Raw genomic sequence first — 27,670 nt, forward strand, 5'->3', positions numbered from 1 at the left:
AGTCTTTATGTGCACAACAAGGGCCAAAGCCACATGTTAATGTGGTGTACAGTTCAAGTGACCCAGAAAGTCTAGAAAATAGAAATTGCTGCACGCGGTCAAAGATGCACTTCCTCTGGTCTTGGGTGCCGCTATATTTTGATCATTTCTTCATAAACAGCCTCTTTTGATGGCTTCTTGGAACACAGCTTCTTGATCTGCAAAACAAGAACGTGTCATCAAAAACATGACTTTGCCTTAAGCCTGCGTATTTTCCCACAGAACAAAAACTGCTTTTTGTCGCCTACACAGGCAGCATCTCATAAATTCCTGCAATTTTTTATTCATGTTGCAAAAACAAAAAAATGGGCTCAGGAGACCAATGAAAGATCTCATCACAGCCAGTTAGGAAGAACAGTTTTGTGTATAAACTTCACAGACATCTGTTTCTGTTTTGTAAAATTATCAACCCACGCTTGCTAGTTTTGAACTACACTTCATGCAAGTTTAAAGGTATGAGGAGACAAAGACCATTTTGGCAACAATGGAAGCAAGCCGGAAAAAAACCCTGATCAATGCGCCAGTCCATCACAGGGCACAACAACACTCTTACGACGCTCATCCACATAAATCTGGAGCTGCCAGTGTGGTGTGGGATTGAAAGAGGAGAAAAATATGGAGAGAACATACACAGTCCATATAGAAGGCAACTGGCCTGGCACACAAAGCCTGAGTCTCGAGGAGCTGAGTCTGGCAGGCTAAGTGCTGTGGCACCGGGCCACCTGTGTGTGTGAAATTCAGCCAACAGCAAAACGCCTGCATACGACCTCACTGGGACTGGGACTGTTAAGTCGGGAGATTTCATTCTTTTTTAGTTATTCTGTTGTGTTTTCAGACCTTGGTGTATGTGTATATAACTATTTATTTATTTATTTCAAGAGCTTCTGTAAAAAGCCAAATTCCCCTGTGGGAACAAATAAAGTTCTATCCATCACTCCTACAATATCGTTCATATCTATTCATTTATCATATGGTACCTTTAAGCAACTTATACCAATTACCTGCATAAAAATAAAAGCAAAGAACAAAACAAACTTCTCAGAAAATAAAGAAAAGATATGCAATCTGAAACTCAAAACAAGTTAGAAAATGTGCAGATATTATCAGGGACTTTCCTAACTGTCTTGAAAGTTAGACATTTTTACATATTTGTTTATTTATTTCATCAAAGACCAAGATACCCCATTATTAATGATTAAATATTTTTGTAACATGAGTCATAATTAAAAATGTCAGCAATAATGCAGTACAATTTAAATAACGCACACCAGTATATAAAATCAATGTTTTAATAGCATTTTACAATATCAGGAGCTTAAAAAGGAAGCTTGTGGTGGTTCAGTAGGATTCATAGACAGAAAAGTCCAACTCAGGTGATGTTAACATTTCAATAAACACAAACCCTCTTAGAGTAGTCCTCATAGATAGATAGATAGATAGATAGATAGATAGATAGATAGATAGATAGATAGATAGATAGATAGATAGATAGTGAAAGGCACTGTATAATAGATAGATAGATAGATAGATAGATAGATAGATAGATAGATAGATAGTGAAAGGCACTATATGATAGATAGATAGATAGATAGATAGATAGATAGCATAGTGAAATAGATAGATAGATAGATAGATAGATAGATAGATAGATAGATAGATAGATAGATAGATAGATAGATAGATAGATAGATAGATAGATAGATAGATAGATAGATAGATGAAAGGTACTAGATAGATAGATAGATATGATAGATTGATAGATAGATAAAATATGAAAGGCACTATATGATAGATAGATAGATAGATAGATAGAGAGATAGATAGATAGATAGATAGATAGATAGATAGATAGATCTGAACAATATACAACATTGATAGATACAGTATATTTATATATATACCCCGATCTACATACGCTCAAATAGATAAACCACACGCCGTGGCGCAATGGTAGAGACTTCACCTCCAGCACCAACGTTCGAGGTTTGATTCCTGAGAGGGGGTGCACTGAGTATGTATACGCGCTTCCTGATTCATTTTATCCTCGCATCCCCTTTGAGACGTATGAAAAAATATGTGGTTAACGCAGAAAGACAAAATGTTTCCTTTTCTTTCTCATTACTTCTTTAACACACTACTTCTCCGCTGCGAAGCGTGGGTATTTTGCTAGTATATATGTTTACTGTATATATATATATATATATATATATATATATATATAAAACACACACAATGGTCTGAAAACAGAATGAATAAAATGAAAGAAAACTTCTGATTTGGCAATCCCAGTCCCAGTGAGGCACTATACAGAAGTATTGCTGTTGGTATAAAGGAGCCCCCATTGTGTTTCTTCACACACTTCTGCTGAGTAATTTGTTGGCTGGACGTCCTCAGTGTTGGTGTGTCACAGAGAGGATGTGCAGCTTTGTTCATAATGGCACTCAGTTTTGCTTTCACTCTCTCCTCCTCTTCTACCACCAATAGGTCCAGAGTTCATGTCATAAATGAGCCTGCCATTTTCATTAGTTTGTTGATTTGGTGGTCTCTCTTGAAGTGATGTTACCAGCCCAGCACACCACACTGGCCATCACAGAGTTATAGAGGAAGCAGATTCTGCTCTGCCCTTTCTTATATAGTGCCTCTGTGTTCTGAGACCAGTCCATCCCGTTATTGATGTGGACCCCTCAAGCACCCGTAGGTGTTGACCACCTCTGCATTCAGCCCTTAAGTAGTGACTTAACATTGATGCTCGTTGGTGTGGTGAAAGTCAATAAGCAGTTCCTTGGTTTTTCTGATGTTGAGTTGTAGACAATTCTCAATGTTCTCCAGCTGACTCCTCTCCTCTGTCTCAGCCCCCTTTATTGATAAAACCTATAAATGCAGAATCATCTGAGAATTTCTGCAAGTGACCTTATAGTCAGAGATGTACAGAGTGATAAGAAAAGCAGACAGGAGTCCTTGTGTCTCACAAACGGTGGTCTGCCTGACAGACAGTCCATTATCCAGGACACCATTGGCTCCTCAACCTGCGTATCTCTGATGTTACCCCTTAACTGGAATGACTTAATGGTACTGAAAGAACTGGAGAAATCAAATGACATAATCATCACAGTGCTGCCAGCTTTGTGGAGCAGATGGATAATGATGTCCTCTACTCCAGTCTTCGTCTGATAGACAAACTGCAGAGGGTCCAGTTGCTCTACCACATGAGGACTTATATGGTCCAGAAACAACCGGTCAAAGATCTTCCTGATGTAAAACATAAGTTCAGCTGGTCTGTAGCCTTCAGTAGTTTCAAGTATTAAAATAAGCTATAAAACTCTGCCTTCCATGTTTACCTATTGACCTGAACAAACCATAGAAGGTTGTCGTCCAGCCGTTGTTTAACGGATTATCGTTTGGTTGATGACAATTTGGACAAGCAGGACAACAAATATCAAAATCTAGGATATGAACTCAGTACTAAATGACAAAATAAGGTGATTTTTGCTCCTGCTTTAACACAAAGTATCCACAGTTCTCAAAGTTATGGTGTGGTGGTGTTTACTTACCAAATCTGTTTTAGAAACGAATATAGCAAAAAACACAATCACCAAAATGATGACTGCTGAACTCAAGGTGACGATCAGCATGGTTAACAGGTCTGGCATTTGTACATCGCTGCACTGATCTTCTGGTGTCTTGATATCTAAAAAAAGTCAAAAGCAATCATGTCATTTCTATTTAGCGCATACAATTAGAAGACCAAATACTGGAATAGCTGAGCTAAAGCTAAAACCTGCGCGGCACAAACAGGATGACAATACAATTCAAGACGTTAAACAAATTTACACACGGCCATCTCCTACATGACACTGACACAGCAACCATGACTGTAACGTTTCAGAGGTTCATCGTCAGGTTTCTGACTTCTTGACTGACGTCATCTGTTCACCCCATGAAATGTTTCTTTTGTGGACATATTGAGATATGATCTTTTTTTTAAAAGTATCTTTAGATAAATGTAATGTAGCATAACAAACATCATACCATCTTTATATTTTGTAGTGTATAATTTAAGTAAATATAAATGTGAATTTGAGATGTGGAAAAAGTAAGTCCAGCTCTACATTGATCACCCCATAGGAAACTCTTGACTGCTCAAAGGTGGATCTTTGATGGCTTAGAAGAGATTCTCATTTATGTTTCATTTAAGAATTAACTTTTTCGCAGATGTTACTTCTAAAATTCCTTAGGAGACATAGCTTTAGACAAAAAGGCGACAACTGAGGTAAAAGGAGTCAAAATTGAGAATTTGGTTTGAAAAGCACAGTACATTTAGTGAGACCTCTTTCTAGTCTTGTTTTAATCTCTTTCAGAGAGTCATATTTATCACTTATTATTGGATTGATGCCTTTATCTGAGGCGACTTATAACATTAGAGATGTAATTGGTTACATTTCATTTGCTTTTCCCAATTGGAACACAGCCAGGTGACTTGCTCATGGTGTCAGCAGTGGGATTGGAGCCCACAAACTCAGGATTTGACATCCACAGTCTTAACCCCCATTCTGTCCAGACTGAGTCTGATCTAATTGGATCTAATATATATATATATATATATATATATATATATATATATATATATATATATATATATATATATATATATATATATATATATATTGTGAACATGGTGATGAGATGCAGCTCCAAGGGGACATGACTGTTCCTCCGAAATCCCCTCTTAAAGAGTTATACAATGGAAAACAAACACAGCTTTTCATCTCCTCTGCTAGCCTGCTGCTTGCTGCCGTGCATCTCACAAAATTTCGAACATTTAAAAGACCGCACCGTGGCTGTCCTAGAATCTCACTGTTTTGTCTCTGTTCCCCAGACATTCTCTGCTCCAGTTGCTGCTCCCGAGCCGCTGTACCCCTTTGAGGAGGAAGATTGTGAGTTCTTTTGAACGACAGGCAGAACAGTGGTGACCGGTTTGACAGTTTGCCCAAATTGCTCCTGGAAGAGACTTGTGTTTGTTCTGCCTGTATTCGAATAAAGCTTCTGTCTCAGGAAAACCATGAATGAACCTATGCATCTTTGTGACCCAAGTGTGGCAAGTGGTACCAGAAGTGGTTGCACAGATGGATCCTCAAGACAATGTGTTTCTGTTCCGTTCCTCCGCACCCTGAGGATCTGCCTCCTGTACCTGCTGTTCCACCAAAGGAACTGCTGATGAAGATGGGTCCTTCAGACAATGTTACTGCTGGGCTTTGAGCAAACAGCAACTTTAATGCGTTGGGATAGACAAACCTGGGTTGCCATCATCATTACATATTTGTCCAGGGATGCCTTGCTTGCATTGCGGAATGTTCTTCCAGAGAGGTTTGGTGATTATGATTATTTGAAGCAGCAAGTTCTTCTTCATATGGCTATGAGCTACCTAGCTAAGGGATCTGCACTCCGGCTTTGGCAGCTGGACACTGATGGCCCTATCCATGCTCAGCTGAAGGACTTGCTTCGTCAAATTCAGAGCTGGTTCGTTGCGGATCCCATCAAATGCATAGTGGAGAAGGTCGCCATCAATGTGGTGCTACATGGGATACTAGAAGAGCTCCATGACGAGTTTCTTCGATATGATACTGACTCACTGTACACCTTGGCGCAAAGATTGGAAGGCTCCCAGGTTGTTTGGAGACAGGGTAGAACATTTGCTCTGGCCATGAATCACTCTCAATCTGCCAGACTTTCTCCTCAGATCAATCATCGGCAACTGTTGCCTCAGCCGCGGCCCCAGACCCCTTTAATTCATGTTTCATCAGTGCAACTTCCCCAGGCTTCCGACGTTGCTGTTGTGACCCCTCCTGGAGTAACTCTTGGTAGAAGACTCTGCTGTGGGTATTCTGGCAATGGTGCTAAATGCAGGTGCTTCCGATTTGAATAGACCAGCCACCTCGCCAGGGAATGTCGCCTCTCCCCAGCTCAGTCCATGGAGGTTGGCTTGGCCGAGGTGTGTTGTTCGCAGGTACCATCTACATCACTGAAGGGTGGTTTCTGGGTCTCGGTGTCATTAGCGGGCTGAGAAATCCCTGCCTTGTTGGACTCAGGTAGTGACCTCTGTGTTGTCAGACGTGATTGTCTCAGGAGTACTTCCCCGTCTGGCACTGGACCTGTGAGCATATGTTGTGTAGATGTGAACAAAGCTGAGGGAGGGGTGTGAACATGGTGATGAACGCGGATCCAAGAGGACATGGCCATTCCTTCGAAACCCCCTCTTAAACGGTGATACCATGGAAAACAAACACAACCTTTCAGCTCCTCTTTGCGTGATCAGCTGCTAGCCTGCTGCTTGCTGCCGTGCCGTGCGTTTTGCATCTCACACGGGACTACGAACATTTAAAAGACCGGACCTTGGCTGTCCTAGTATCTCACTGTCTTGTCTCTCTTCCTCCAGACACCCTCAGCTCCGGTTGCTGCTCCCGAGCCGCTGCACCCCTTTGAGGAAGATGATTTCGTGTTCTTTTGAACGAGAGGCGGAGCAGTGGCAACCGGTTTGATAGTTTGCCCGGATCGCTCCTGGAAGAGACTTGTGTTTGTTCTGAATGTATTCAAATAAAGCTTCTGTCTCTTGAAAACCCTGAATTAACCTGTGCAACTTTGTGACTCAAGTGTGACTATATATATAAATGTATATATTGTTGAGGAACCAAGGGCATTAGTGAGCTCCAAAACCCAACACGAACACAACAGCACAGTCCCGGGTTCAAATAATGGATGGTTTTTATTACAAATACCTCCAAAAGTAACAACAAGCACAAGCACAGGTTTTCTCTCTCTCTCTGTCTCTACAATTCCTTGCACCACCACACTGCCCTCCTCCAACTGGGTGTTGCTTCACGTCCTCACAGCATCAACTCGCCTGGATAAGGGAGTGTGGTCCCTTTAATTGAGGACCCGGGAATACTTCCGGTGCCAGGGCCACTGCCACTTCTGGGTCATATGGAGGTCCCATAAATTCAGGAGTGCATCTCCCTACAGCGCCCCCTTGCAGCCCCTATGGTCCCTAGCAGGGCTGTGTTGTTGGACTACATCTCTCAGTATTCACTGCTGGTTTTTGAATAGGTGCCATCATGGATGGCTACTGCCATCTAGCGCTTGGGGGGAATAAACTTCCCCCAGGGACAATCGTTTCTCTGTCCTTCCCTCTTCTCCCATCCAGGGAAGGTACTGGAACCAAGTCCGGCTGGGATGCCCATCCACCCCTTAGGGCAGCTTTGTCTGGGTGGGACCTCCTTCCTTCCCTTGGCCCAGGATGACTTTCTGTATTCTCAGGGCCTACATAAACACACACACACGCACACGCTTTGCCATTAAGAGTTAATTCAGCATGTCTGATAAACAGACGTGGATGCACATCATCAAGCATCCTACAGAGTAGCAGCGTTCACATTTTTGTTTATTCTTAAGAATGTTTCATACAGAATCTATTCAGAAAAAAGGGCAGAGTAGCCTCATCCAGATAATTTTATACTGAAAAGCCAAGTGCAAAAACAAATAAAGGGAATGAAGACATCCTTTATGGACTTTACAAATTAACCCTTGGCCGATCTGACAGTGTGGTGGTCCAGGGCCAGGAGTAATCATGCTAGTGCTGCTCCCATGGTGTCCAAAATCAGACCGGAGGATATCATCAGTCACTTCTTCTGGAGTCCTGTTGAAGATTTATACTGTACTCTGCAGTTTATTGTGAAAAGCACGTTTAGTAAGCAATCATTTCTATTTTAAACAGGAGCACCCACCTTTAACTATAATGAGCGTGCCAGTGCCATTGAAGGTTTCCATTGCGTACGTCTTCATATTAATCTGGGAATACTCGCACATGTACACATCGGTGTCATTTTCTTGTAATTTGCTGATTGTAATGATTGTATTTGGAAACTCTTTTATGATGTTTGTTCGGTTTAAATATGTTGCATCGATGACTGGATCAGATTTTTTATGAACACAAGCTATTTTGCCTGGGTTGGTGTACAGTCTTCGTAGACACAGCATGTCAAGCTCCGTCAAACTGATGTAACAAGTGATGTTGATATTCTGGTCTGGTGTCACCTCTTTTACTTTTGGAGTCTGTTGTACTGCAAACATACAAAAATACAAGCATGAGAATTACTAAAGTAAAGTGTACGTCTGTTACAAATCTTCATTGTAGTACACTATAATGACAAAGACATTTTCCAAGTTACAATGTGAGTTTTTCATTAACATAAACTTCTCTAAATGGCTTAATTCGGTTTAGGATTGCCAGGTTGGTTCAAGACGGGGTGTGCCAGTCCATCACGGATCCTGAGCGTTACCCTTGTGTTTCGACAAATGGCCGTGAAAATCTTGACAAAGCAATTTCAAACTGCAGCTCATTTCACAGTTCAGAGATGCAGACTTCCTTTTGTGCTCGTTAACAATTAATTCTTCTTTTTTTTTTTTTTCGGCATTAGGTAATTTGCTGAATTAACTAAACTAGATGTGACCCTGCCATGGAGGCATCTGATGTGGTTTCAGCAGTATGTGCCCCTCTGTTCTGTGTTGGACCGCAGTACCATGTCATGAACTCACACAGTTTTGCACCTCTGACATATTTTTATTCTACTTGCTGTACAATCACTGCACACGCCCGAGCTATAACATCAGGCTAAGTGGGCTCCGTGTATTGTTCATTTTCTGGATCCGTTTGGTCACAAGTAGCAATAGATAATCATGGCAGCACAGGGAGCATGGCAGGACCAAACACTGAGCAGCGCAGGACACACACACACACCTGCCCACCCTCACTCACTCACACAGGGCCAGTTTAGAGTCATTAGTTAATTCTTTGGGATAAGTTGAGATCCAAGTTGGTTTAGATGTGACCAAAGGTAAGAACAAATGTCGATCTTTGCCATCTTTTTACAATAAATGAATGTTACTAAAATGGAATCATCTGAGCACATCTAACCAGTGTTAACATCATTACGTCAGTTACCTCTGTCCTTTAAAATCGTATGTAAAATACTATCAATGCAGGTCCGTCCATCTAAACAGCCCTCAGGGGGCCATGTCTGCGTTCAATGTCAGAGTTCAAGACCCGTCCATTAATGATTTTTATGAGTAGCAACACTCAAAAAATATATATACAGTGGAACCTCGGGTCACGAACGTCTCTGATCATGTACAAATCGGGTTACGACCAAAAATTTCGCCAAACTTTTGCATCTGTTCACGACCACACACTCGTGTGACAAACAAGCCAGTTTCCCTTCTGGTTCGTACGCACCGATGATTTCCACACGTGTTCAGTCTCTCCCTGTACTGTACATTGTTCTCAGTGCATCACGCAGAGGGACTCTCCCTCACAACTGTAACCTCTTCTCAACCCAGCTTCCTCCTGTGGTATAGCGGGTCCACAGCTCCCATCAAAAAGGCCAGTTTTAATAAATAATCACCGCACTTGCGGCTTAGCGAGGGGGCGTGGTGGTGTGTGGCTGAAGGGGTTCCTGAGGAGTTCGTGATGTGGGCGTTTCTCACCTAAGTGCACAGGTGAGAAGCGGTCCGCATCCGTAATTGTTCCCAGAAGCTGATGATTGCCATGACTACCACGTCCTCTTCATAAACAGAAGCATGAGTCAGCTAAAGGGAAAAAGAAGAGAACAGGAAAGAATGGGAGGTTGCAGGAGAAGGCAGGAAGCAGGAGGAGAAAGCCAGTGCAGGAGAGACAGAGCGAGTGCGGGCTCACATGCAACTGAGCAGGGAGCCTGGGTGTTTGTCTCAGTGTTATTCAATGTTTTTACATTTAGTTTACTATTACACTGTGCATTCTATGGTATAATTAACTATTTTTGTGCTTAGAAATCTTTAAAGAAGATATATTTACATAAAGTTCATACGGTCTGGAACGGATTAATTGTATTTACATTCAATCCTATGAGGGAAATTACTTTGGGTCACGACCAAATCGGGTTACGACCAGAGTTTGGACACAAATTACGGTCGTGACCCGGGGTTTTATTGTATATACATATACTTGTCATGCCTTGCACTAGTAAAGGCATACACAATGAATGCAAATGACCAAGAGTTGAACGGTTAAGCAAGTGAGAAGTCGAAACTGAAACAAAATCAACCCTCCCTTTTGTCTCGTCAGATGTCTGCGGAACAAAAATTAGACTTAGGGGTCACATAGTCATTTGCCCATAAAGTGTTTTAGTCTGCCTTCCACATTAAAATATAGCTTCTATCTTAGAAGCAGTATAAAATACGGAAGCCAAGAGAGGACGTGCAATATCGTTATTTTTTTTAATTGTTTCCTTGAGATAACAGAATAATTTTATCGAGATCTCGATAAAACAAAAGATCTTGTTTTCTCAAAATTATGAAATAATTGTATCTAATGTTTAATGTTTAGCTTATTGAAGCCACGTCCTGTTTTAAATGGAAGAAGTGCAGAACTGTATTGATCAGCGCGTCACATTTTTGTTCAATCAAGGGCTGACGCAGGCTAAAATATGTTTATGCCTTAACATTTGGTTCCGTCATTTAAGAAGATGGTTAGCAAGGCTTCCGTTTTATAGGCATTGCAATTTAAGCGAGTCTGATGCCAGGAGAAAAGGTTAAGTTCCGTTTTCTCGAGATCGCAATAAAATTTTTCCGTTATCTCAAGAAAACAAATAAAATTACTCTGTTATCTCAAGGAGACAATTTAAAAAAATAACGACATTGCACATCCTCTCGCTGCTTTTGTAGTAAAAGGGCTAATAAATATCAAAAACTTGTTGAAGCATATCAAGAAACCAAATAAAGTCAAGTGAACAACAAAGAACAAGAAGGTGCTGGGTGACAGTTCAAGAAGTTGGCTGACTTTCATGTACCAAGTAAGACTTGATGCAGTTTTTATAAAAGAATAAGAGCTGAATTTAAGAGATATTAAAAAGCAGGAATCTAGCAGAAATTATACTTTTATTTTGGTGTACAGTGATCCCTCGCTATATCGCGCTTCGACTTTCGCGGCTTCACTCCATCGCAGATTTTAAATGTAAGCATATCTAAATATATATCACAGATTTTTTGCTGGTTCGCGGATTTCTGCAGACAATGGGTCTTTTAATTTATGGTACATACTTCCTGAGTTTGTTTGCCCAGTTGATTTCATACAAGGGATGCTATTGGCGGATGGCTTAGAAGCTACCCAATCAGAGCATGTATTACATATTAACTAAAACTCCTCAATGATATACGATATGCTTCCCGCGCGGTGCTTGATTGTTTGCTTTTCTCTGTCTCTCTCACTCTCTCTGACATTCTCTGCTCCTGACGGAGGAGGTGTGAGCAGAGGGGCTGTTTGCACAGAGGCTGTTTGCCTAGCGGATGCGGAGGCTCCTCTAAAAAATGCCACTTTATTGTGGTGTTTCGGCATACTTAAAAGCCCAAAAGCACGTATTGATTTTTTGATTGTTTGCTTTTCTTAGCGAGCGCTCTCTCCCTCTCTCTGACATTCTCTGCTCCTGACGCGCACACTCCTTTGAAGAGAAGATCTATTTGCTTTCTTTTAATTGTGAGAAAAAACTGTCGTCTCTGTCTTGTCATGGAGCACAGTTTAAACGTTTGACTAAAGGGTGTTATTTCATGTCTAGAGGGCTCTAATAATGTTAAAAAACGTATTTAGAAGGTCGTAAACAGATTTTCTATGCTCTAACTGTGAAAATATTAGATTTATAAATAAAGAATCCTACTTTGTGGAAATTCATTTATCTGTCTGGAGCAGATTAACCACTATAAACGAGGGTTTACTGTATAACAGTGCGGAGAATATTTATAAACAGTGTGGGAGAGTTTCTAAGGGCTTAAAATATATAAAAATAACCATACAAACATATGGTTTCTACTTCGCGGATTTTCACCTATCATCGGGGTTCTGGAACGCAACCCCCGCGATCGAGGTGGGATTACTGTATTTAGGCTGGTTATGCTCTTTGCTGAAAACACCAATCAGAGTAAATATCCAGATCAGAGATCACCAGAGTATGATATGTAGCCATTATGTAAATATAGTTGATTATAAATACAGACGTCTGCTTTTATTCTTTGACCACTTGCTAACAACATCGCTGTAACAGGAAAGCTCCCTCTTCAAGCATTTGTTAAAAAGGAAATAAAAGATGTAATGGACAAGCTTCCTTCTGCCTGGTTCCTAAATAAAACAGGTCATAGTTGAGGATAAGAGTTATTTCTTTAACTCTTTTAGGGCTGATTTTTTTTTTTTTTTTTTACTTTTCTCCCAAGGATGAATATTTTTCCACAAAACTCAGTTTTCTAAGAACACACAAAGCAATAGTTTCTCACATAAATCAACATAGAACGTCAGTTGCTGCATGTAGTGAACTATCGCCACCAGCTCGTTTTAGATCTCGATCTCCGGATCATTTTCACCCAAATTGGAGCCCGACAGCTCAGAGTCCAATTCAAAAGAATAAAATATACACATAACACCGGCCACTGAGTATTTTGCTTTGCACATTCGATTTGCTCTCTCGCCAGATGTTAACGCCATTCTAGACATTGTTTAGGTTACTCACACACACGAAGGCATTCAACATCGAGTCAACAAGTCTAGTAGTTATTAAAGGGGGTCTACCTATAACGTATCAGTGTATTTTTACAGTTGAGTATCTCCCTCTACCCATGAGTGTCGACTTTAGTTGACATCTGCCATCAACCCATTCTGTTGGAAAAATTCGACATCCGCCCTTTAATATACTTCCATATTTAATTCTTTCTTTCTTTCTTTCTGTCTTTATTTATTTATTTATTTATTTTACTTTTATTGATTTTATTGAAAACACACAACATTCCATACAAATAGATCAATTTTTATAAAACTAGGATAGAAAACAATTCTTTTTTTGTTTAATTGTTCCCATTGTGACTGGGATGCCCATACATGCATGTTGTCCATCACAAAGTATTTAACACTTTTGCAGCCACCCCTTCTCATTTGCCCGGCTCATTTCAGTCTATGACTATCGACGGACTCTGGTTCAAGAGGCTTCCAGTGGCTATAAGGAAGTGTGTAGCCGACCCGAACCATTACAGACTCTAACTCCTGATCTGTTACTTATATGCCATTTGTTTATTTGTATTGTGTAAGTTAATACAGATGTATTCATATTTTTAATTTTTTAGATTTCATCTATTTATTCATTCATATAATTATTATTTGTTTAACTTTTAAAAAGCAAGCATTTTGAGCTGCATCACTTGTATGAAAATGTGCTAAAGGAGCAAACGTTGTTACATGGCAGGCTGCAAGTGTCTCTGACTAAGTGGCTTTCCTCTTGTGCAGGGCATGCAGGGTATGTGGGGCTTCCCCTGGGAGTTTCTGGAAGTGACTGCACTGCAGGTTTACGGTGTGCATTGTTTTAATCATCAGAAGCAGGCAGACAGCAGATGAGCATCTGTACGTTTTCTGTGAATAATGAAAGACGTGTCCTCTAACAGACATCATAGCTGTGGAGATGAAGGCTCCTATTTTTCAGTTTTTGGAACAAGACTGGTCAAGGTTATGAGGTCTTTAAGCTGCCTATTTGCCATTACACATTTCTTTCATTTCTTTTAACCAGGCTTCTCTCGTTCAAAATTCTGACATTAAACTGCAAGCTGCAGGTACAGTTTTTGAACTGTGGAGCATCAATCCAGGTAACTGAGTAGTGTCTTTCCTATTTAAAGAGAAGCTGTTTAAATACAAGAATACCAGGTCCACCCATTGTGTGAAATGTTAAAATAAGGAGCAACAATCCATCCATCCATTTTTGTAACCAACTAACCCAGAGCAGGGCCTTGGGGTAGCTGAAGCCGATCCAAGCAGTCATCAGGGATAAGGCAGGGGCAAATTCTGGAAAGGATGCTAACCCATGTCAAGGTGGACACACACATCAGGGGCCAAAGTAGCCATGCTAGTTCACCTGACTGGCATGTTTTTGGACTGTGAAAGGACACTCATGCCGACTCTATCCTTGAACTCTGGTCTCTTTGTTTTAAGGCAGTAGCACTACCACTGTGCCACCCTAAGCAGCAACCATTAATTCAATTATGTGCCATAATAACAGCACCGACATGTTAAATGGTGTCCTCCCTGGTTGGCAGAGCAGTGAAGTGCACGGTTAGCTCTGCTGTCTCTCGGCTTCAGGAGATTGGACTGGAATCCATGGTCTGTGCGCAGTTAGCACGTTCTCTCCATGCCTGCTGTGATTTGGTTTGCTTCAGTAGAGTCCTACATGACTCTGCTTTCCCGTTTTGTCCTCTTTAGACAGACAGACCTCAGTATGTGCATCTCAGGAACTGCAGGTCTGACATTGTGGTCAGCAACACAGGAGCACCGCAGGGGACTGTACTTTCTCCGGTCCTGTTCAGCCAACAAACATCGAACTTCCAATACAACTCGGAGTCCTGCCACGTGCAAAAGTTCGCTGATGACACTGCTATCGTGGGCTGCATCAGGAGTGGGCAGGAGGAGGAGTATAGGAACCTAATCAAGGACTTTGTTAAATGGTGCGACTCAAACAACTTACACCTGAACACCAGCAAAACCAAAGAGCTGGTGGTGGATTTTAGAAGGACCAGGTCCCTCATGAACCCCATGATCATCAGAGGCGACTGCGTGCAGAGGGTGCAGACCTATAAATACCTGGGAGTGCAGCTGGATGATAAATTGGACTGGACTGCCAATACTGATGTTCTGTGCAAGAGAGTTCAGAGCTGACTATACTTCCTTAGAATGCTGGCGTCCTTCGACATCTACAATAATTTGCTGCAGATGTTCTATCAGACGGTTATGGCGAGCGCCCTCTTCTACACAGCGGTGTGCTGAGGAGGGGGCATAAAGAAGAAGGACGCCTCACACCTGGACAAACTGGTGAGGAAGGCAGACTCTATTGTAGGCACGGAGCTGGACAGTTTGACATCCGTGACAGAGTGACGGGTACTGAGCAGGCTCCTGTCAATCATGGAGAATCCACTGCATCCACTGAACAGGATCATCTCCAGACAGAGGAGCAGCTTCAGCGACAGACAGACTGCTGTCACCGTCCTGCTCCACTGACAGACTGAGGAGACCCCACACTATGCGACTCTTCAATTCCACCCGGAGGGAGATAAACATGATCATTAAACAAAGTTATTGTCTGTTATACCTGTATTTTTATCACTCTTTAATTTAATATTGTTCTTTATCAATATGCTGCTGCTGGATTATGTGAATTTCCCCTTGGGATTAATAAAGTATCTATCTATCTATCTATCTATCTATCTATCTATCTATCTATCTATCTATCTATCATATAGTGCCTTTCATATTCTATCTATCTATCTATCTATCTATCTATCTGTCTATCTATCTATCTGTCTATCTATCTATCTATGTAATCCTGCCAACTATGCCAAATTTCTATCTTTCTATCTATCTACCTTTCTCTTTATTGTGTATACTTTATCAGAATGCCTCAAATCCCATAGGCTTACCACTGTTTATAAGGTACTAGCTGTCCCCTGAGGCTCCGCCCATGTATTAGTGAAACAGGACAAACTTTAAAAATCAATAACAAAATTTTTAAAAAATGTAATTCTGGTGAAGCAGATGGTAGGTATGCTCCAACGTCAAACGTTGGCACTGTATCTGATTGTTTTCAGTTCTGACAGGAGAACGTCCCCCATGTGGGGACAAGAGCACGTGGCTGTGATATCTCTGCCAATGAGCAGCTACCCTCCAAAACACACATACTGTAGCTGTGATCTTTTTCTCAAAAATGTCAGACGTTACTCCTTAACAGTCTCTAGATGATAATGTCTGCTGAACAAATGGGAATTGCTAGCTAAGCGGAGGTAAGGTCTGCTCCAACATGTGGCGAGAGGTAGAGCGACTCGAACAGAGGCTGGCGTGTGAGTGAGGAGGATCCTGCCTGGCTCCGTACTCCTGAGGTCCCACCTCCCCCTTCTCCTTGGCCTGCTGCTCTCTCTCAGATTCGCTCAAATAACTCAGTGCCGCAAGCAAACTATGATAACTTAGCGCAATAATAAAAGTTGTGAAATCAACTGTAATGTTCAAGCAAATTATAGAAAAAACCCAATCTAAATCCGTTAAGTAGTTCACTCGTGAAAAGCAGACAGACAGACAAACATTGGATTTTATTTATATATATATATATAGATTGTACTTTAGCACTTTTCCCCAGCTCCCTTTCTACATCTATAACCTCAGGCAATTAGAGTAAAAGGACAAGCAGGAGTCAAGTTAGACATTTTAAGAGTACATATGAATACATAATCATAGAGCCTGATAAATGTTAGATGTGTAGTTTCAGGTGGCACACAGACTTGTAGTTACTGAAATGTCTTTGGTCCGGTCATCAATTTTAGTCCACTTTCCTCAGAACAGGCCACATTACTGCCTCAATATGTCCGCCGTGTTGTGCTTCTCATTGTGTTCTCTTCATGGCCATGGTGTGTGTGAGAGAGAGAGGGAGGGAGGGATAGGGCATCTACAGACATACTGTACTTCAGACCAATGGGTGTGCGACCACTGCCTTTTCACACCTGCCCTCAAGTCCTAAGCTAGGTAGTTTCATGGCCTTCTTGCGGAGGATGGCTTATGGTCTCAAAGTGCAAGCAGTGTCACCTGTGCCAAGCTGGTCTGATGCGCCATCCTCATCACCATAAATTCACATCCTGAGTCAGTCCTAATGACTTGGGGTGTTGGTTAGTTAGACATGAAAGTACACCAAGCCTAATAAAACACTAAAATTATAATTGGTATGTCAAAGACATACAAAATATTTATCAACTTATACACAAAATATCACTCCACCACACGTTTTCCCCTTCAGAACTCGGGCTTCCATTGAACACCTCAGAAACGTGCATGTTGGGTTACTTGGTGATTTCTTGGCTGCCAACGTCTGAGGGCATGTGTGAATGTGCCTGCTTATGGACTGGTGCCCCATTCAAGGTTGTGCTTCATATCTCCAGGATAAGTTTTGGGTCACGAATCTTTGAAGTGGTTTAAATAGATTGGAATAAAGATTAGCTGGATCAGTCAAATTTAAATCAAGTGCATGTGCAAAAACTTGATTAAGTTAAAAACAGATAGGAACTGAATATAATTTCTCTCTTAAAAATGATTTAAATGTTAACATATTGTGGTGTTGAAGTCTGCAAATACTGCAAGTGATTCCAAATAATACAGCAGAGTATCCCCCTTAAAATGGCTGAAATGCTTGTCGATGTTCTCTCTAAAACCACCAACTGGCTGCCCTCTCGTGAATATTTCATGTAAATGTGAATAACTTAATAGAATAGAATTAAGCCATGCCTTACGTGGGGTGGATGGGCGCCAAGTGTAGGGACAGCGCCACCTGGTGGCTAATTCTTCCAACTTTGCCAACTGTATTAACAACCATCGAAATTTTTTTTTTTTTTTAATTTCCATGACACACATAGTAACAGAGTTAGCAAGTTTGAAAGCACAGGAAGGATATTAACCTGGCATGACATAAAGAGATAAAGTGGTAACTCGCCCACGGTGGGCTCTGACAGCACTTACTGAAAACACACACGGTAACTCAGTACTGCATTTACCTCCCACATCCCCAAAGATGGTGAACTGCTGATTTTAAAACAGTTGTGTGTTCAGTGAAATGCTTAACGTAATGGATCCTGATCTTGAAGGGATGAGAAAATGTCTGCCAGAAAGGCTCCATAAAAGGAACTATTAGGGTGTTGGGTTCAAGTGAAGAAGAATTACTGAGGGCAACTAAAGAGCTGAAGAAACACAAAGCTCCTGGCATAGATGGCATTGCACCCAGGGTCAGCTCTGCCATATAGATAGACTATGTCATTGCCTAAGGCAGCAAAGATTTGAGGGGATGGGGGGGGCATTTTGTTAACTTTAATAGATGTACCCATTAGCGTCAGTAGGGGTTGGCTTTGGGTGGCCTTTGGTGTCCAGCCTCCTCACCCTGAGGCCTTTTGATCTGACATGTTGGTGTGACGCTTGTTAATTTCTTAGGGAGCTATTGAAGATGACAACCATCTACAACTGTTGTGAATCTCTATGCCCCCCCTCCCGCACCCACTCATAATTCGATCCAACATTTGCATTTGACTTACATGAAACCCAAAACAGAACACACCATTCCCCTGCTCTTTTGCCTGACATCCATGTACAACATAGTGTGGACCTCCATGTGGGTAAAACAATATGAGATCCATGTGCGATTCAGGGGAATTTTCAAAGGAGACCAAACCTCTCCCCGCCGTCCCCCTACTCTTGAATCCAACACCCAACCCACCCACTCTACAATCCGCAATAATATGTATAGCAATTGCCTCCAAGACTCCATGGTTTGGGCGTGACGTTTGCTCTACAGCTGGCCCTGATTGCACCTATAACACTCCCCCCACAACCCCCAAGCTCTCCAAGTGGGGACCTCTTCCCAACCACACCATGAAATGATCAAGTCAAGTAAGAGTGGGAAATACCACACTGCAGTAAATGACAGAGTGTCCACACAATGTTAAGATCAACTCTCTGTTAAGGACCGAAGTCACCCAGGGGCCTGTGGGGGTCTTAATCCAGACTTGCATGGGGCTGTCAGTAATAAGGTCACAGCAAAAATAATTCTGAATAAATTTAAAGCAACAGTGGATAGTCCGTTAAGGAAAGAACAAGCAAATCTTGTGTAGACCAAATGAATTCCTTAAGTCTAATCATTGAACAGCATGAAGAATGGCAAGCCAAACGGCACGTGGTCTTCACAGATTACCAAAATGCTTTGGACACACAAAGAGAATCTTTGGGTGGGCTGCCACCAAAAATGATCAACCTAACTAAAGAAAACCACAGAAATTATACATAAAGGTTATGGTGGATGGTTGGGGCTTATATGTGGCCGAGAAGCCTGTTTAATGGAAGGACCAGGGGAGAGAACACATGCAGGCCTTTATCTCCCCCAGAGCGCTAGATGACAGCCCCCCTGAGTTTCAGCGGTGCTTCAGACTCCAACGGGGCTTCATGAGAGCTGGAGTTCAGCAGAGCCCTGTCGGGTGCCAAGGGGTGCTGCAGGGACTGCGGAGCCTTATTACGTCAGTGCTAATGGGCCACCGGAAGTACTCCCGGGTACAGGATTAAAGGAGCCCACTGCCACTGCTCCGGAAAGCCAGAGTCGGGAGACGAAAGTGCATCAGTTATTGGTGCTTGCTGTACTGTGCTGGGCATTGGTGGGAAACATTTCCAACATCAAAATTAAAGCCGTTTGTGTTGCTGGACTCTCGCCTGGTGTCTGTCGGTGTCAGGTTTGGGGAGTTGGTGCACCCACTGGTGCCCACAAGGTAAACTGAGTGCAGAACTTCTAGTGAACTTAAAGTAGGCATGTATCATGTCATCCATGGATTTCCTTATGGCAATGGAAACAGGTCAGGTCAGGGAGCATGCACTGGTACAGCAGGTTGCCGCACCCAACACACAATGAAACAGCTCGGGATCCTGGTTGGCAACCCCCCTGGCAAACATGCAGTCCAGTTCCACCCTCCAGAAATGACCCTCTATCTGCTGCAGCCAGGTGTTAAGTAGGCGTCCCCTTGGCCTGGTCCAGCCAGTTGAGTCCTCAACAATGAGGATCCTGTGAGACAGGTCACTTTCAGAGAATCACGCCACAAGGCCGTAGTGCCATAACTAACGCTCCCTCACAATGCAGGTAATGTGCCTCATTTGGGACTCCATGAGCAACCACTCATTAGAACACAAAGTCAAACCAACGGTACCCAAGGATTCTCTGAAGAGACACAGTGCTGAAGAAGTCCAGTCTTCATCTCAGGTCACTGGATAGTGTCCATGTCTCGCAACAGGTTAGGTCAGGTTGGGGAGCATGCACTGCTACAGCGCGATGCCGCACCCACCTCACGACAAAACATCTTGGGATCCTGGTTGGCAACCCACCAGGCAGCCACGCGGTCCAGTCCCACCCTCTGGAAATTGCCATCTATCTGCCACAGCCAGGTGTTATATGGGTGTCCCCTTGGCCTGGTCTAGCGGCTTGGGTCCTCAACAATGAGGATCCTGTGAGCCTGATGACCCTCGGGGAATCACGCCACATGGTCGATGCTCCCACACAATTCAGGTAATGTGCCTCATTTGGGACTCCATGAGCAACCAGTTGTTTGTCACAACTCAACCCAAGGATTCTCCAAAGAGACAAGTACTGAAGGAGTCCAGTCTTCATCTCAGGTTACTGAATAGCATCCATGTCTCGAAGCCATATAGCAAAACAGGAAGCACAAGGACTCTAAAGACTTGGACCTTCGCCCCTTTGCATAGATATCAGGATCGCCACACACCCCTTTCCAGCGACCACATGACCCCCATGTTCTCCCAATTTGTTTACTGACTTCTTAGGAAGAGTCACCAGAGACATGAATGTCACTGCTGAGGTGGATAGTGAGAGAAGTTAGAAACACACACCCAACAGACCCTTTGCTCCACCTAAGAACAAAAGGAGTCAAAGGAAAGGAAGTGGGGTTTGTGTGTGGGTGTGTGTGGGCCTGGTCGCCATGTCTATTGTGCTCTCTGTTTGTTTGGATTGAGCTGGTTTGAGAATGTTAAATTGTGACATAACAGTAACCACCATACACAGCATGCAAAGAGCACGGCTCAAGAAGCTTAAATGTGGTTAACCAAAAGGTAAAAACTGAGGCAATGAAGTGTCAATCTAAAGATGTCTGAGCTTGAACTACATGGCCCCAATTATCAGTGCTCTGCCTCAACTGATAAAGCTGAATGGTCAAAACACATTCTCATTATTTACATCTCTCTACGTTGTGGAGACACAGGCAGGCAGACACGTTGAAATCACCCAACACACGTTTATTTAAGTGCTTTATATTTACAATTACAAAATCCCGGCCTCTTCACAATGCCTCACTCTCTTCGGGCTGCCTCCTTGCCTCCTCCACCAAGCTCTGCCCTTCTCCTTACCCGACTCCAGCCTTGAATGAAGGGAGGCGGCCCCTTTTATAATCACCCGGAAGTGCTCCAGGTGTTTCCCAGCAATCTTCCACCGACACGCCCCAGTGTGGTGGAAGTGCCGGCTGCATCCCCAGAAGCACTCCGGGTGTCCCAGCTCTTCTTCCCCCCAGCACTTCCGGGTGTGGCGGAAGTGCTGAGGTCCAGGGCTCCAAAGGCATTGGGGCGCCCTGGCGGTACCACGGGCCCCTACAGTGTGGAGCTTCAAAGCTCTGTACCCGTGGCCCCCAAAGGTACCAGGGTGGTCGCCCCCACATGGTCTGGGGAAGGCGCAAGCCCTCTTCAGGTCCTCCTGGGCATCCCGGCCGGGCCGCCACCCCAGCCATCTCTGACAATGTATATATATGTCTGTCTGTCTGTCTGCTTTTCACGAGAGAACTACTTAACGGATTTAGATCAGGTTTTTCTTCTATAATATGCTTGAACATTGCAGTTGATTTTGCGAATTCTCCCTTCGCACTAAGTATCATAGTTCGCTTGCAGTACCAATTTATTTATAAAAATCTGAAAGAGCAATTGTGGGCCGAGGGAAGAGGGAGGTGGGACCTCAGGAGTAGGGAGCCTGGGGGGCGGGCCCTCCTCACTCGCGCGCCAGCCTCTGCTTGAGTCACTCTACCTCTCGCCACGTGTTGGAGTGTACATTGCACCTGCTTAGCTAGCGATACCTTTTTGTTCAGCAGACATTATCATCTAGAGATTATTAAAGAGTAACATTTGACGTTTTTGAGAGAGAGATCACATCTACGTGTATTTTAGAGGGTAGCTCATTGGTAGAGATATCACAGCCACATGCTCTTCTCCCATCAGAGCTGAACACGATCAGACACAGTGACAGCATTTGACGTGGGAGTGTACCTACCTTCCGCTTCGCCAGCGATACCTTACCAACTTTTTACATTTTTGGCAACGGGATCAAAGCTACATTCTCGCCCCTGATAGCAAATCCAAAAATATTGTATATCAAGAGGTCCTCGGATATGAATGCTATCAATGTAAATTCTTCTCAATACAAATTATTACATTTTTTTATTGATTTTTAAAGTTTGTCCGGTTTCACTACTACATGGGCGGAGCCGCAGGGGACAGCTAGTATAGAATATTTTTAACATGGACTGAAATCAGGGCAGTTTTAAAAATCTACAGCAATTGGCCTTTACTTCAGTATCCTTTAAAACACAATTGATGGTGTTCCTGTCTTGTTTACTGAAATCAGTTCCTCTTTATTTTTGTTTCATTTGCTTTCTTCCTTACAGATGTATTAAAATATCAGATTAGCCACCAGTCCCATTTCGTTTTTGCAGTATCTGAATTGCCATCGTTTTTCTGCATTCACCAATATTATACTGTAAATTAATTTCTCTAACTTATGCCAACATTTAGAAGCTGCTTGAAACCTCTTTTGTTATCATCTACAACAAGTAACCAGTTCTGCTAGCCATATTACTCCTTTAGAATAACTAGAGCAACTGTAATTCTTCATGTCTACCATCTTAAAAATCAAGGTGCCGGAGTGGTTCTTCAGAGCGATGCTATGGTTCCCAAAAGACTCATCCACATGAAGATTCCAGAAAGACCCTCCAGACAGTAAATAAGCAGGACTAGATGGTAACAGATCTGCGACATATCAGTGGCTCATATTTGAAGAAGACTCTCACTGCGTACAACAATTTCATGTCGTCGTGATCTGTTTGTGTCCTGTTCGGTTGCCTACCATGTGCTCTTATAAATAAAGGAGCCCAAGCGATTCTTCAAAGTGATGCCAGTTTTGGTTCTCAGAACACCCATCCATATGAAAGGTCCAGAAAGAACCTTCATTTCTTTAGCTCCATATAAATAACCACAAGTAGTATAGAAAATTGCATTCTTAAAATTGGTAATTTGCACGTATTAGCAAAGTATGATACACACATGAGACAAGTAGATATAATATTTAATTAAGCATTAAGATGTAAGAGTTAGAATTAAAAAGGCTTATGCTACAAATATTTTGATTATTTTGTGTAAGCCTGAAACCACCAATAGTTCATAAGCCAGAGGTCAGAGGTACTAGAGAGCTGAAAGGATGGGCCCCTCGCTTAGAGAGGGAATGTGAACTCCTAGGGTTTGTAAATAATGGTAGCAAGCGCTGAGATAGAAGGGGGAGAGAACAGTTCTTATGAAATAGATAAGATTGGCAGATAAGAGACCCCCTCAACTAAGAATTATTGGTGGAATTAATTAGAGCAGTGGACTACTAGAAGTCAGATGAAGAAGAATAATGGCTTAAAGGATAAGAAGTGTAATAAAAGTAACAGATGCCCATCAGGGCCGGATTAAGATGAAATTGGGCCTGATGCTGGAGTGCAAAAAAGGCCTATTTTTTCTCGCCATTGGTGCATGTGCATTCGACACTCGCCGTACATGTGCACTCAGACCGACCAAGGAGACTTAATGGCTTGTGATGCAACCAGCCAGCCTTTATTTAACTTTATTGAACAATAACAACATAGTATCGTAACAACTCGAGATTAACATCAAACTACGTAACATCGACATTCAATAGCAATTGTCTGAAAAGTGCACTTAATGCAGAAAACCTAACAGTGAAATACACAAAATTTTGCAATTCTCTTACAAAACAGAGTAAGAAGAAATGAATTTGCAGAGACATTGGGTCAAAGTGACTGAGTTCAGGCTCTTGAGGGTAAAAATTTGTCCACGATTTAAATTTCATAATAGAGCAGAATCCTGTCGAGGATTTTAAAAATTCTAAACATCTATGCCGGGCCCGCGGGCTGGCTTTTAGTTTTACCTTTACAGATAACCATTTAAATAGCCATCGATTTTTACTGTACAACTAACTTTCAAGGTGAAAAATTTACTACGTGACACTTACCGGACAATAATAAAGTGGCAAAAATCCCCAAGTTATTGCAAAAACGCAGATAAATTACTAAGTAAACTGTTTAACGCAAAAATTGATTGCATTAGCTTGAACTCTTCGGTTAACAATAAACACAACGACGTTACAGTTACATCACAGCCCAAAGAACAATAGTAACTGTGTAATAAGTTAAGCTGTGTCTAGGCGTCCGAAAGTCGGACTCCAAATTTCATTCTAAGAATTATTTTGAGGTAAATATAGCAATGGAAAACTGTTCAGCTTCCAGAAAATTCTTGTCTGTTTTCATCTGGGCCTATTTCAGGAATGGGCCTGATGCTGCAGCATCAATAGCACCCACCTTAATCCGGCCCTGATGCCCATTTCTGGGGGGGGCTCATTGCTCCATCTGAGCTGAGTCTGTATGCGCGCCGTACAATAAAGCCTGATTCTGCTGCCTGTCCCGAGACTCCAAATGCTTCCTTTTGGCTGCGGGTGCCCCTGCTGTATCTTCAACAGTACAAGGTAACAGACCTGCGACACAGCAAAGGGTCCAGACTGTAGAAGGACTCTCGCTGTGTAGGTTCGGTTTTTCTTAAAGTATCTTACAACCTACCCATACATTAAAGATTTCATTTTTTTCTGCATATTAGGAAGTCTGTGGAAGCACAAAGACTATATATGCAGAGAAGTGCCTTGAGGATGGGAAAGGTGCTAAATAAGTAAAATGTATTATTATTATTAATGTATTTATTTTATAGAACTCTCCCCAGAATGAAATGGTCCTTCATCATGCAACAGTTCAATGAGGAACCACACAACCCAGTAACGAACCCTGAACCTGAAGTGCCATTAAAGGACCGGCCTGTTTAAGAGTCTAGGAAGGCAATCCTCCACCTTGATGGTGTGGCGGCTGTCACTTTTCAGTCCAGGCAATCTTTCAATCAGATGCTTCTTCTCAACGTCATGAATGCGACGGCCTCTTTCTGCTTTCGTTCTGTCACATTGGAAATTCACAGAAGTGCGTATTGTATTTTTATCATAATATGAAAAATAAGGTTTGTCATCTGGAGTGTATTATAGTCAAGACCAGTAACGTGCAGTGAATACACTTGACTTGAGCATTCCTAGTTTCATCCTCTTTCTCTGTACATTTACTATTCGTTTGCTCAGAGGTTAATGCGCTTGCTGATTCCTGAGCAGCTCTTCTTTTCTTCTACCTAGCAGCCTGCTTCTTCTCTTCTTTCATCGACGTCTTTTCACATTAAAACAGATTAAGTCAGTGTCTGTGTTGAAATTACTTAGTATGTTTTCCTTCATTTTTCACTTAAGTCTTCAATCTGCCTCAAGAATGATCTAAGATATGAAGAGGTAGGGGAAGTGACGGCAAAGGGGGTCGGGATGAGAATGGTGCCCGTATGCATGTGCCACACAGCCGCCCTACTGCCAAGAGCTGATTCTACAATAAAATAAAATAAAAATAAAAAGAGAAATAACCTTGGAGGTCAATCACCACCCTGAAAGCAGATAATAGACGTCACGTAGTATATGTGTACTAAATTTGAGGTCAATAGGTCAAACGGCTTGCGAGCTACAGGTGATTTAAAATCCTGAACAGACAAATGGACAGCCACGGTAGCGTATTATATATAAAGATTGATTTATCTGGTTTGTTTTTTGCACTTTATATCTGAATATTTTAATAAAAATCTGTTTTATGATTAACACACAGGCTGTAAACTCCCTCTTGTTAGCCCTGTAAAGTGCCTTGTGATACACTCAGAAGAATGAACCATTGGGGATTTTACTTTAACTTAAAATAATGATTTTGTCTGGTATTAAGTGCCTTTTTCTAGTTAATCTGTTAGCTGTCGCACTAACACCCTAAGCCTAACCCTAACCCTAACTGAAGTTGAAACAACACAACCAGATCATCTACCTGTCTCTGGGTCTCTTGTCATTACTCACTAATGTTATGTTGATCTTACTCAGAATTAATACTTTTCTAACCCTCATATAATATGGTATTCCCACTTTGCCTATACCCAGTTAAATTAAGTTGATTTAATTTAAAAGAGTCAGGTTTAATGGACACGACTATCCCAGATTTGTATAAAGAGCTGCCAACCTTTTGTTGACAAGGTTCTTACACCTTTATATACTCCGAAAGAAAGTTAAAGACTTGTCAGTAAATTGATTTTGTTCCAAATGCGTGGGTTTTGCAGGGTGGTGGAACCTGATTTACAAGTATTGTTTTTTTGACAGACATCACCCACCCACAACAACTTAATGTGGCCTGTTTGAAAACTGCAGTCATCCTCGAGAGAACTTGATTACCTGATGTGCTAATAACTGAGCAGTGTTGATATAGTTTGAATATTTATTACACAAGATGCAATTCAGTACTTTTACTAATTGTAAATGTCATTTAGTATTGCTATCTACAGAATCTATTTAGTTCCTACATTAAATCCACTGAAGTAAAGCAATGTTGAGGTTCTGTTAGTTTAGTTTCTTGAACATAAGAAATGTATTTGATCTAACTTGAGCACATTGTGTTGACTGAGTTTAAGTCATTTAAGTCAATTTGCACAACCCCGTTTTGTTGAAATTGTTGACATAGTTCAGCAAATCCAGAAAAAAAAGTTTTTTGAAGGCAAACTGTTAATGGTGTTAGAGAGAAAAGTTTGATTTTTTTTTCTTTTTTACTTGTACCTTAGCAGGCAGCTAAAATGATTAATAAGAATTTAGGATCTCAAAAGCAAGTGAGGTGAGATTTTTAAAAAAAGGTGCCTAAGTTGCGGTGCCTCATGTGTGATGCGTGCAGCAGAAGCCCATAAGGAGCCTCGAGAGAGCCGCACAAGCAGCAGAGACAGCGAGCGAGCTGTGCAAACAGGAGGAGGACTTCAGTAAAACGGGTGACGGATTAATGAAATATTTCATTCCACTTCCTTTGTGACTCGTTTACAGGCAGTGCAGTCCGTAAGCAGTCGGGAATTTTGGAGAGCACATGCTGTCTTTCAGGTGTAGGAGTTTAAAAGACAGATATATGAAATGTGACGCTTGTTTCAACCTACTGACATATTACACGTCATTTTATTAAATATCATAATGCCAAATTCCCAATTGGATTTTTATTCAAATGCTTATACTAAAAGCACATTCAGGAAAAGTATAAAGCAAATATATGAGCATTGATCAGTGCAAGTGCTATAGTGCGTTGGGCGCGACATAAATAAAATGGGTCAGAGTAATTTATATTTGTGCTCCTTCGCTACGATCATTTAACGAGAACTATGCCGATGAGGATAGATTTGAAATATTCAAAAATTAGTAAGCACGTCTAATAGCGACCCGATGTTTCGTTAACCCTTTCTTTATGCAGCAGGTATACCAGACGACACTGACATTCGTTACCCCGATAGTTTTAGAAGTTCAAGACTGAAAAAGCTCTTAACGGACTGGACTTTAATCCACTTACCAGTCGTCGCGCGCCCGGTGCTTGTTGTCAAAGAAAGTGCGAGCAGGGTCAGCCACACGACAGCGGCCATTGTCACGGACATCGCTCAGTCGCCTTTCTTCTCCGATTGTCGCCTGTGCCGTGAGCTGCGCAAAGGTGCGCTTTTGTGTATAAAGAAGCAGGAGAGGAAATAGAAAGCGGTGACAGATATGCCAAACAGGACATGTGCCTTTGA

The 27,670-nt window shown here is 42.0% G+C and overlaps 1 protein-coding gene across 1 annotated transcript; it reads right to left on the reverse strand.

Annotated features, from left to right (window-relative positions):
* Positions 1-27,670, reverse strand: LOC120517893 (T-cell antigen CD7-like). Its single transcript, XM_039740407.1, has 4 exons — positions 27,457-27,670; positions 7,818-8,153; positions 3,591-3,727; positions 1-197 (listed from the first exon to the last, which is right to left on the reverse strand). Exons 1-4 carry the CDS (start codon positions 27,536-27,538, stop codon positions 132-134), a joined length of 621 nt encoding a protein of 206 aa, XP_039596341.1. The 5' UTR covers positions 27,539-27,670; the 3' UTR covers positions 1-131.

This window comes from Polypterus senegalus, chromosome 17, assembly GCF_016835505.1.
Source record: "Polypterus senegalus isolate Bchr_013 chromosome 17, ASM1683550v1, whole genome shotgun sequence".
NCBI lineage: Eukaryota > Metazoa > Chordata > Cladistia > Polypteriformes > Polypteridae > Polypterus > Polypterus senegalus.

Bases quoted from the DNA above. Each gene is read 5' to 3' on its own strand.
- LOC120517893 (XM_039740407.1), bottom strand. From the start codon at position 27,538: ATGTCCGTGACAATGGCCGCTGTCGTGTGGCTGACCCTGCTCGCACTT. The intron at 8,154-27,456 runs GTAAGTGGATTA...GTATGTTTGCAG, and splicing joins CACCGGGCGCGCGACGACTG to TACAACAGACTCCAAAAGTA. The intron at 198-3,590 runs GTAAGTAAACAC...CTTGTTTTGCAG, and splicing joins TCGTTTCTAAAACAGATTTG to ATCAAGAAGCTGTGTTCCAA.